Source organism: Scyliorhinus torazame, chromosome X (assembly GCF_047496885.1).
Source record: "Scyliorhinus torazame isolate Kashiwa2021f chromosome X, sScyTor2.1, whole genome shotgun sequence".
NCBI lineage: Eukaryota > Metazoa > Chordata > Chondrichthyes > Carcharhiniformes > Scyliorhinidae > Scyliorhinus > Scyliorhinus torazame.
Genome location: NC_092738.1, coordinates 36,816,503 through 36,828,644, shown reverse-complemented (window position 1 = coordinate 36,828,644; position 12,142 = coordinate 36,816,503). Strand labels below are relative to the sequence as shown.

The window sequence follows — 12,142 nt, the reverse complement described above, 5'->3', positions numbered from 1 at the left end:
ATTCCCAGTGAGGGGGCCTGGACACCGTCCCGTCACCATGCAACTTCACTCCTTCGCTGCGCGCGCACCTTCTGCGCGAGACGTTCACAGCGCGCGACAAAGAACCCCGCCCCCCAATTCTCAAGTCCGATTGGTCCACCGCCATCCCCTCCCCCTTCATACCCCTCCCAGCGCGGATGCCAATTGGCTGAGGGGCGCTGTCAATCGCACATCCCGCGGCGGTGTTTCCGCTTCCGGCAGTCAGGTTGGAGCTGCAGGTGCGTCATCCGCCTGCTGAGCGGCAGAGAGGCTGAGCCGGTGCTGCGCCTTCAGTCGAGGCCAGGTAGGCCGAGCGCTCCACCTGTCCGCGGGGCACCGCCAACTCCTTCTTGTGAGGGCCGCCGGGCCGGGGCTGCGCCGGGGGTGGGGCCCAACTTCCAACTGTCAAATCCACCAGCACAGCATGGCAGCTCAACTCGCAGCAAGTAGAGCCAGTCCCCAACTTGGCAACTCCAGGCCGGCCTGCGGGAGACAGCCAGGCGTGGATGGTGGCTGCAGCCTTCTGTGTCCTGTTAAAGTGTGGCATGACATTGTTAAAGAATGAGACACAATCCTCCCCTTTACACCACCATAGCAGTGCAGAATGAGGCCATTCAGCCCATCGAGTCTGCACTGACCCTCCGAAAGAACACCCTAGCCAGGCCCACTCCCCTGCCCTGTCACTAACCCCAACTAACTCTTTTTGGACACTAAGGGACAATTTATCGTGGCCAATCCACCTAACCTGCACATCTTTGGACACTAAGGGGCATCTTTGGACACTAAGGGACAATTTAGCACGGCCAACCCACCTAACCTGCACATCTTTGGACTGTGGGAGGAAACCGGAGCACCCGGAGGAAACCCACGCAGACACGGAGAGGACGTGCAGACTCCACACAGACAGTGACCCAAACTGGGAATCGGACCTGGGACACTGGTGCTGTGAGGTGGCAGTGCCAATCAAACAGTGCTAATTGAGAGAGTTATCTTTCTCTCTTCTCTCTTTCCCCCCCCCCCCTTGGCCTTCTTCCCTCTTTCCCCCCCCCTTTTTTTTTTAATGTTCACTGAGCATCCATTAAGCATTTCCAGGCCAGATACAGTGCTGCAGACACACTGATTTCTGTATCCCCAGCTTTCCTTCTGACCAGCCCTGGACTCAATCAGCTGATAGTTTCTCTCACAGCATACTGTCTCTTATCTGACTTTGAGCCAGATGGATCAATAAAGTATCGCAGCAATTGCTGCTGACAAGTCAGCCTCGCTCTTGATTGCTATTTTGAGATCACTGACTTGAGCCAAATGACTGAAAATGCAGAGGGCAGCCATACTTCTAAATGGCCCAGTCAGCTAGCCTGTGAATTGAGAGTATTTATTACTCAATGCAGTTTTGTTATGAGTCCAAAGGTTGCCCTGATTCAGGACATCAAACTGTCGGTTGAGAGTGCTGCAAATTATGGAAGATGCTGTCTGTCTGTTTCAATGCTTTGGGGATGTTAATAAACCCAGATGACATTCTTTGAATGGCAGCAGGGAGATTTTGGCCAACATCCATCCCTTGGTTGGCCCCATTCATTTGCCTTGTGAAAATGAACTGCTAAATTCAAATTGACATATGATTGCAAAGTGCTTTGCAGAACCCAAGGGCACGAGAAGGTGCTGCGTAAATACAATAACATTGAAGACATATATCTTCATCACTGTAAATTAAAGCTTTGGAAAATGACTCGGATGAGGGGAATGAAGACGTGGTTAGCTAAATATGCAGATGATACAAAGATAGGTCGGAAAGCATGTTGTGAAAAGGACATGAGGTTGCAGATGGTTGTAGAAAGGTTGATTGAGTGGGCAAAGATCTGGCAGTTGGAGTATAATGTGGGAAATTGTGTCGCTGTTCACTTTGGCAGGAAGAATAAAAAAGCAGAGCATTGCTTAAATGGAGAATGACTGCAGAATTCTGAGGTGTGGAGGGATCTAGGTGTTCTCGTGCATGAGTCACAAAACGTTAATGTGCAGGTGCAGCAAGTAATTAAGAAGGCTGATGGAATGCTATCCTTTACTACTAAAGGAATTGAATATAAAAAGTAAGGATGTCAGGATGCTACCCTGAACTTACCCTGACCACCCAGGGGTCTCCAATGGTCCAGGAGACCCCCCCCCCCCCCCCCCCTGTCCCCGGGTGCCTTTCCGCCTGGTCCACGTTTGTGTGGACCAGTGCTGAACGGCACCCAGCTGCAGCATCACTGGGAAGGCCGGAGAATCGACGAGGCCGGTGGATTTTGGGCAGGTAGGTCTTAAGTAGGTTTACGACCTACTTCCGAGAGCGTCATTTGGTCCCATCCCGTTTGGGTGGAGTTCCGACTCCGATGTCTCGAGGGATTTGGGTGAATCTCGCGAGGCGCGGAGGCTGTCGGGAGACCCACTGGAGGGCTCTCCTGGGATTCCCCGGCCACGTTGTGCTCTCGCTTCAGCGCACCGTGGCAAGAGAATTGCACCCAACATCTTGAATACTGTGTGCAGTTTTGGTCTCATTTAAGGAAGGATGTCAATGCATTGGAGTCCGTTCAGAGGAGGTTGACTAGTTTGATAGCTGGAACGAGCGGGTTGAGGAAAGTTTAGACAGACTGTGTTTGTTTCCACTGGAGTTTAGAAGAGTGAGGGGTTGACTTGATCGAAGTATATAAGATCCTGAACGGTCTCAACAAGGTGGATATGGAAAGGATGTTTCCTCTTGTGGGTGAGTCCAGAACTAGTGGATGCTGTTTTAAAATGAGGAGTCACCCTTTCAGGGCAAAGATGAGGAGAATCTTTTCTCCCAGAGGGCTGTGTGACTCTGGGCCCCTCTGCCTCAGAATACGGTGGAGGCGGGGTCACTGAATATTTTTAATGTGGCGATAGATTCTTGTTGAACGAGGGAATCTGAGGTTATCGGTGGTAGATGGGAATGTAGAACGCAACACAAACCGATCAGACATTGAATGGCAGAGCAGGCTTGAGGGGCTGAATGGCCTATTTCTGCTCCTATTTCCTAAGCTCGTAAAACTTGGTGTGGGAACCCTGACTTTAGTGGCAGCACAAGTGCTCCAACAACTCCTCGAGGGTTTCCCTTTTCGTGCACACAAGCAGCTTCTGGTAGCACTGTCCACTATTTCTTTTGGTTGCTGGCAGAGTGCTTCCACCATCACCAGTATCGAACAGTATGCTTGTACAGATGGTTACGAGACTAGGCAGTACGTGTCTGTTCAAAGACGCTTCATCTCTCTCACAGAGTATTCTAATGAGATCTGCTGCTAGGAGCTGATGAGACAGACAGAGTTATAACTTCCAGTCATTGTCAGATGCCAAAAGACTATCGGGCTGCTCAGAAACTTTAGTTCCAGCTGTGCCCATCTTGTCTGCTCAAGTGTTTGAATTGATTTACGGCTCTGATTATCTCACTGCTCAAGGGAGCGGCTGGACCTTCTACAATTCCTCGTTTGCTTTAGCATTGCTGCGTGTGTATCGGGGACCCGTGTCTTAACTTTAAATCAGAAATTGTTTTTTTTTTTTTTGAGAATTTGTTGAGAAATCTTGGATGAATTTCAAACCTTTTCTTTACTTTTCAAGCTAATCGGCCAGTTTATATATAAGTCCAGAAATCGTATTGATTGTATTTGCTGTATCCCTTTAACTTTTATGTATTAATTTACCTGTACATTAATTGTTTAATTCAGTCTCAAGATATTGGTATTGTTAACTGGGCATTTTCCAAGTATGGGATGGATAAAGAACAAGATGTATACAATCCCATTGGCCATTAATCAACAGATTAACACTAAACTGGAAGTTAAAGGGAGGTATTTGATCAACGGGGCCAAAATACTGAACAAAATCTTGAGAAATAAAGTGGCAAGGTTGTAAGCAATAAAGATAATTTATATTTGGAATAGCTTCCTTCACAACCTCGCGGCATCTGAAAATATTTATTTGTCCAAAGTAGTTTTGAATTGTCGTAACTATTTATTTTTTAAAAAATATTTTTATTCTCCTCATTTTCTACTTTTTCAGCAAATATACAACAAACAAAAGATAACCAACAATAACAAATGCAATAACAATCCCCCAACCAGCATCCCCTTCAACATACAAACTCAAACATCACCCTTTATTCCAAATGCAACGAAACAAGAAGGACCAAAAGAGGATCCATGGTCATCCCATACATGGTAAACAGTACATGGTATCCACCATCATCATACTGGACCTGAACCGCCCCCATCCCATTGTTACCATCGAACCCCTCCCAGAATCCCCCCTTCCACTTCCTCTTGAAAACACCTCAGCCAGTATCGATTTCTCCCCCCCCCCCCCCCCCCCCCCCCCCCCCCGCTGCCGCCGCCGCCGTTTCACACCTAGGCCCATTGAAACCTGCTCACCAGGCTCCAGTGTCCGCAACCCCTCCCCCCACCACCCCTCCGTTCACTAACTAACTTAAGCTTGCTAGTGTGGGGGCCCCTGCCCAGGCCCCCCTCCCCTCCCTCCGCCCAGTCCCAGGAAAACAACCAGCAAAAACATGCCCCCCTCATGCTACCCCGTGAAAATATATATATTATATATACATTCTTCCAACTCCCCTCCCCACAGTCCACGCCCAACCCTCAGACCCATTCCTCACTTCTGCCCCAAGCCTTCCACCTTCACAAATGCCTCCGCTGCCTCCACCATCTCGAAGTAAAAGTCTTTGGAGTTGTAGGTCACCCTCCACTTCGCTGGATACACCACACCAAACTGCACCCCACTGTTATACAATGTCGTCTTCACTCGGCCAAAAGCTGCCCGCCTCCTCGCCAGTTCCACAGTTACGTATTGGTAGATACGTACACCGGCTCCAGCCCACTGCACCTCCCACTTCTGCTTCACCCAACTCAGGACCTTCTCCTTCACGTGGTACCTGCGGGAGCAAATAATCACTGCTCTTGGCAGCACATTCACCTTTTGTTTGGGCCTCATCGACCGATGAGTTCATACCGAGGGATCCTCTCCCTCCCCTACCAACTCCGCCAACATTTTGGCAAAATACTCTGTCGACCTTGGGCCCTCCACCCCCTCGCACAGGCCCACAATCCTCAAATTCTGCCGCCTCGATCGATTTTCCAAACACTCCAATTTTGCTCACGGCTGTTTGCCTCGACCACCCTCTGCAGCTCATCCCCCATCGAAGTGAGCTGATCACTGTGCTGCGACATGGCCTCCTCCACTCCCTTCATCTTCTTACCCTGCTCCCTCACCTCGGTCGATGCCATCGACACAGCCACCTTCACTGGGGCGATTGCCTCCTCCACCAACGCCTTCAACGCCACCGTCATCTCCTTTCTCAGCACCTTCATGTGCTTCGCAAACTGCTTCTCCAACTCCAAAGCCATCACCTCGGTCATCTTCTCTGCCTAAAGCAGTGTAGCCCCACCCAGCCTCCGCCATCTTTCCATCTCCCGGGCTGGCCCTTTCACTCGACGGTGAACCCTCACTTCTTCACAGCAGTTTCCTTCTGATTTTTCAAGTTTCCACCTTCCTTATACCTTCCTACACTTGCTCATCAAAGTGGGATAGATCAACTGGCACAGACCTTGCTGTATCATTGTATGATCCACGTTGGCCAGGATTCCAGTATAACAACCCCACTCCCTTCCAAGCAGCGTCACTGGGAGATTTTTCACCCACTTGAGAGGGCAGTCAGGCCTTGGGTTCATTGTCTCATCCACAAGATGGCCCCTCTGGCAGTGCAGCACTCCCTCAGTCCTGCACTGTCAGCCTGGATCTTGTGCTCTGTTCTCTGAGTGAGGGTTGAATCCAGGGCCTTCTGACTCTGGCAAAAGTGCGGTCAGTCAGCTAAAGCTCCTACCTTAAGGAGATTCAAAGGGCTAAGAGTGAACATGAAAAAGGCTAGTAGATGGAATTATAGGAATTGAGGAGGACAGGACCAACTGGAAGTGAAGTGGAAAATCTGTTGGAAGATGAAGCTATTTCAGGATATCAAATTTTTGTCTACAAGAATAATAGAAAGGCGAGTGTAGGTACTCTGAAGTAGAACATCCTGAGGGGTATTGACAGGGTGGATGTGGAGAGGATGTTTCCTCTTGTGGGAGAATTTAAAACTCGGGGTCACTGTTTAACAATACGGGGTCGCCCATTTAAAACCGATGAGTAGAAATGTTTTCTCTCAGAGGGGGTGAGTCTCTGGAACTCTCGTCCTCAAATGGCAGTAGAAGCAGAATCTTTGAATATTTTGAAGGCCGAGGTGGATGGATTCTTGATTTTTTTTTTTTAAAAGTGGGTGGCAGGAATGTGGGGTTGAGGTTCCAATCAGATCAGCCATGATCTAATTGAATGGCGGAACAGGCTCGAGGGGCCGAGTGGCCTCCTCCTAGTTCGTATGTTGGTACATAACATGCAATATTGGAAAATTAATTAGTCTGGAAACGTTAAATGGATCAGCCACTGGGTCCTTACCACTGCGTGTTGGGCTTAGGAAAGAAGCCAAAAGAGAGAACAGAGACTTTCGTCACAGTTGATAAATCTTTAAATAATGTAGGGGCTGTAACACCTCCATTCAGGAAAGAAAAGGAGAAACTGAATAACGATGGACCAGGCAGTCTAGCACCAGTTTCAGGCAAGCTCTTCAAATCCATAATTCTACATCAAGTTAGAATGTGCATGGGTTCATCATTGCCAGCAGCATGCAATTGGCAAAGGCACATTGCATTTGACAAAATTCATATATACACCCGTTTCGGAAGGTGTGCAATAATCTTTATTGTTGTCACAAGTAGTCTTACATTAACACTGCAATGAAGTTACTGTGAAAATCCCCTCGTCGCCGCATTCCGGAGCCTGTTCGGGTCACAGAGGGAGAATTCAGAATGTCCAATTCACCTAACAGCACGTCTTTCGGGACTTGTGGGAGGAAACCGGAGCACCCGGAGGAAACCCACGCAAACACGGGGAGAACGTGCAGACTCCGCACAGACAGTGACCCAAGCCGGGAATCGAACCTGGGACCCTGGAGCTGTGAAGGAACAGAGCTAACCACTGTGCTACCATGCCGCCCTGGACTTTCAGAAAGTGCTTGTTGAGTTGCTTCAAAGGAGGCTAGCTTTTAAAGCAAAAAAATGAAGCCAATTGTCGTAAGGTTTGAGGTCGCAGCAGTTTCCAAAGGCATTCGTTAAGGTTCCACACAAAAAAGTTAATCGGCAAAACAAGGGCTTATGGAGTTGGGGTCGTATATTAACATGGATAGAGGATTCTTTAACAGATAGAAAACAGATAGATAAATGGGGCTTTTTCACATTGGCAGACAGTGAATAGTGAGAACCACAAGGATCAGTGCTGGAGCCTCAGCTATTTACAATCCACATTAATGACAGATGAAAAGACAGAGAGTAATGTACCTAAGTTTGCTAATGAAACCAAACTAGATGGAATGGTAAGCTGTGTGGAGGACACAGAAAGGCCGCAGAGATATATAGACAGGTTAGGTGAGTGGACAGCAAGATGGCAGATGGAGGACAACACTGGGAAATGTGAAGTTATTCACTTTGGTTATAAGAATAAAAACGCAGAATATTTTTACAAGGTGAGAAACGTGCAAGTGTTGATGTTCAAAGATGTTTGGGATGGAGATGAGCAGAAATTTCTTCACTCAAAAGGTTGTGAATCTTTGGAATTCTCTCCCCCGGAGTATTGTGGATGCTCCATCGTCGGATCTATTTAAGGCTGAGATGGACAGATTTTTGGTGTCTTGGGGAATTATGGGATTTGGGGAGCTAGCAGGAAAATGGAGTTGAAGCCTGAGATCAGCCCACGATCGTATTGACTGGTGGAGCATTCTTGATGGGCCGAATGGTGTACTCCTGTTTCTTGTGTTCTTGGGTAGCATCTTGCACACCCGTAGGCTCCACTGTCTAGAAGGACAAGGGCAGCACGCATTTGGGAACCCCACCACCTGGAGGTTCCCCTCCAAGTCACTCACCACCCTGACTTGGAAATATATCGGCCGTTCCTTCACTGTTGCTGGGTCAAAATCCTGGAACTCCCTCCCTAACAGCACTGTGGGTGTACCTACACCACAGCGGTTCAAGACTGCAGCTCACCACCACCTTCCCAAGGGGCAGTTCGGGGTGGGCAAGAAATATTGGCATAGTCAGCGACATCCAAATCCCTTGAAACAATTTTTAAAAATCTGCATTGTAAGGTTTGTTCATTTTGGTCTTTGTGAAATATAATGGTGGCTGTGGAGAATTTGCCAGCTTGGTCTGCTCAAACCCGGGAAATAGATCCTGTCTTTTACTTAAAATGTTGCTGTAATATCAATCATCTCATTTTATATACAGGAAGATGTTAGAAACCTACTACTGAATAATGATGATGTAAGCATAATTCCGCTGCCTGGTGCAATAACCATTTGCTGTGCTTTAAAAAGCTGAGATGTAGTGAATTTGGGTATGGGATTTGTAAACCGCCAAGATTGATCAATGTACCAATTCGATGATTGCCACACCAATTGTTTAACTGGATTGTTTTCAAAATCCAAGTGTCGCTCCTCTCAACCCAATATCTTGGCTTAGCCTTTCTCGGAATTTGGCCCAGGTTTAAGAACTCCAGATCTCAACATCTCAGCTAATTAGATTGAAAGGATTACGACGGTGAATTTTGTCTCTGAAGATTTCTTTGCTCTGCCAGATCCGCAGTTGCGGCAATGGAGGACTTCAACTTACACTACAGGTTCCTAAATTGGAGGCGGCGAATAAGGGAGATAAGAGAAGTGCGAGCAGTCCGTCATCAAGAGAGGTATAAACGCATTCTTGTCGATGGAGACATACTGAGGTAATGTTTCCCCTTGAATGTGAAAGTTGCTCTAATCTCGGAGAAAAGACTCCGTACCGTGTCGGTCGGGTATTACAATGTTGCTGCAGAACGGCGTGGTGATGATGTGCATGTTATTACAACCAGGGACATACATTTCCCTTTTGTTTGTATCCCTCCCTCTCTGGAAGTGGTTTCATACCAAAAGTCTCTGCCTTTCTTTATCGTGTCCTGCAGACACCGTCTTCTGCTGGGTTTACACGATAGCTGTACTCGGCGATCCAAGTTGGTTAACTTGGGGTGCGCATCGGCAGGCGACTTGCGGGGGGGTTGTTTGAATGCCCATCGGCAGCAAGCAGCGATCCAGCCAGAGGTCTGATCCCATCCCTGCCCATCTCTGGTTTTGGACTTGTAGCCCTGGAGCCAAGAATGGGATACGTTTGCCGCCATAGCACACCCCACTGTGACGTCTGTATCCTATATGTGAGAGGAAAGATGGAGGCTTATTTCTAATCATGTTGTACCTGTGGAAGTGTCCTTTTCTGCAAACTGGTGGGCGCTGCAATTCCATATATTTACCGTTTGCTCCTAAATTATCGGGAAGGGGGGGGGGGGGGAGAAAGTGATCAACATGGTTAAAATCGACAGTGAGGCTGACTGGATGTCAAGGCATTGGTGGACAGTCTCACAGCCGAGGTGTAGATGACCTCTCATTGGCTACAATTGCATTAAAGTGTATGATTTCATCAAAATTTCACGCCAAGCTTCTGGACATTAATCTTTGTGGCATTTCAGTTACCATGGGAACTCAGATGAAGTTGGCTGCTACGTGGCCCCTCGCTCTCTGACCAAGGAGAATAATTATTTTGAGGTGAGTGAATCGTAAGTGAGCTCCATTTTGCTGTGCGTCGCTGGCCTTTTGAAACTGGCGCAGCAAAACGATTGAGGCCACGGCCATTTAAATTCAATCCATGTCACTTGTTTTTGTGGAAAGGTGCACTCTCCTAGGGTGAAGTCGCTGTCCAGGGAGGGTTCTGTGCATGCAAAAAACCCCCATTATTTAACTATTTGTTCTTAAATTTCTAAATAACTGCAGAAAAGCCAATAGAACGTTTAGGTCTTTTGGCAGACCCACGTATCTGGTGTTGGTCAAGTCTAAAATCAGCAGAGATAAAGACCTGGTGGCTCAAATGTACATGTGGAATGCGATGGGAAGAAATGGTTTGAAGTAACCTCAGACTTGAACCACAGTTAAGGCAATAAATTCTTTTTATTTTGAGTAACCGTCAGCAAGTGACATTTGGGGCTTCATCTATCCATTGAAGTTCACTGAACATTTTAATCACTTAGAGAGTATGTTTAAATATTAACATAAAGATTGTTTTGAAAAATCCTCAGAGGCCTTCCCTACACGATGCAAAAGATACGTTTATATTGTTCTGTGGGCAAATTGGGCAGCCAGAAAGACTCCACAAACAGTAAATGAGATAGAATCATAGACTTTACAGTGCAGGAGGCGGCCACTCGGTCCATCGAGTCTGCACCGGCTCTTGGAAAGAGCACCCCACTTAAGGCCACCTCCACCCTATCCCCGTAACCCCATGTAACCTAAGGACAATTTATCATGGCCAATCCACCTAACCTGCACGTCTTTGGACTGTGGGAGGAAACCGGAGCACCCGGAGGAAACCCACGCACACACGGGGAGAATGTGCAGACTCCGCACAGACACTGACCCAGCGGAGAATCGGACCCTGGAGCTGTGAAGCAGCTGTGCTAACTGCTGTGCCACCATGCTTCCCATGAAAGCAGAAAATGCTGGATACACTCAGCACATCAGGCAGCATCTGTGGAGAGGGAACCCGAGTTACTGCACGGCGTTTACAACCCCTCCCGCCAGCGAGATTTTCCGATCCTGTCGGAGTCACTAGACTTTTGAATGACCCTGCCTCCAACACGGACAAGCTGTACAATTCTGTCCAATGCTTCAGGTGGAGGACCATTCATCAGATGGAAAGTTAACTCTCTTTCTCTCTCTGCAGACACCGCCATAACCTACTGAGTATTTCCAGCATTTTCTGCTTTTTATGTTAGATTTCCAGCCCCTGCGGATTTGACTTTGGGTAAATGATTTGATTTTTGGTTGAGGGAGGACTGATTGCCAGACCACCAGAAGGTAAGGTGCCACATCAAAAGTTAAAAGCTCGTGGTGCAGGGGGTAACGTATTGGCATGGATTAAAGATTGGCCGGCTAAAAGGAAGCAGAGAGTAGGCATAAATGGGCCCTTTTCAGGCTGGCAGGATGTGTCACAGGGATTTGTGCTCGGACCCCAACTGTTTACAATTTGTACAAATCACTTGAAAGAAGGGTGGCACAGTGGCACGGCGGTTAGCGCCGCTGCCTCACAGCGCCAGGGACCCGGATTCAATTCTGGCCTTGGATGACTGTCTGTGTAGAGTTTGCATGTTCTCCCTGTGCCTGCGTGGGCTTCCTCCGGGTGCTCCGGTTTCCTCCCACAGTCCAAAGATGTGCAGGTTAGGTGGGTTGGCCGTGTTAAATTGTCCCTTAGTGTCCAAAGATGTGCAGGTTAGGTGGATTGGCCATGTTAAATTGTCCCTTAGTGTCCAAAGACGTACAGGTTAGGTGGATTGGCCATGTTAAATTGTCCCTTAGTGTCCAAAGATGTACAGGTTAGGTGGATTGGCCATGTTAAATTGCCCCTTAGTGTCCAAAGATGTGCAGGTTAGGTGGATTGGCCATGTTAAATTGTCCCTTAGTGTCCAAACATGTGCAGATTGGTGGATTGGCCATGATAAATTGTCCCTTCGTGTCCAAAGATGTGCAGGTTAGGTGGATTGGCCATGTTAAATTTCCCCTTAGTGTCCAAAAGGTTAGGTGGGGCTACGGGGATAGGGCCTGGATAAGGTGCTCTTTCGGAGGGTCGGTGCAGACTTGATGGGTCGAGTGGCCGCCTCCTGCATTGTAGGGATTCTATTCTATGAAGTTAGTTGAACAGGGGGTGCTGCCAACAAATCCATACTGTTTTTCCTTAATGAATCCACATTTGTCCGAGTGACACTGAATTTTGTCTCGTATTATCTTCCACTACCAAGGTTAAACTGGCCTGTAGTTATTTGTCCTTGCACCTTTTTTGAAAAAGGGTGTAACATTTGCAATTCCCTATCCCTGTATCTAAGGGACATTGGAAGATTATGGCCGAAAAGTGCCTCTGCAATTTCTCTATAGCTGAGAAACATGCGGTTGGGAGACCGGAGAATACTTTTT

At 47.8% G+C, this 12,142-nt stretch overlaps 1 protein-coding gene across 2 annotated transcripts in view; it reads left to right on the top strand.

The window, feature by feature from the left end:
* The first annotated feature begins 203 nt into the window (after window positions 1-203).
* spryd3 (SPRY domain containing 3) overlaps window positions 204-12,142 on the top strand; it is a 472,395-nt gene continuing 460,456 nt past the window's right edge. For both annotated transcript variants that reach the window (XM_072494086.1, XM_072494085.1), the window contains exons 1-3: window positions 204-322; window positions 8,734-8,877; window positions 9,652-9,727. In XM_072494086.1, coding sequence (XP_072350187.1) covers window positions 8,750-8,877; window positions 9,652-9,727 — 204 coding nt within the window. In that variant the 5' untranslated portion in view covers window positions 204-322; window positions 8,734-8,749. The remainder of the gene's footprint in view (window positions 323-8,733; window positions 8,878-9,651; window positions 9,728-12,142) is intronic.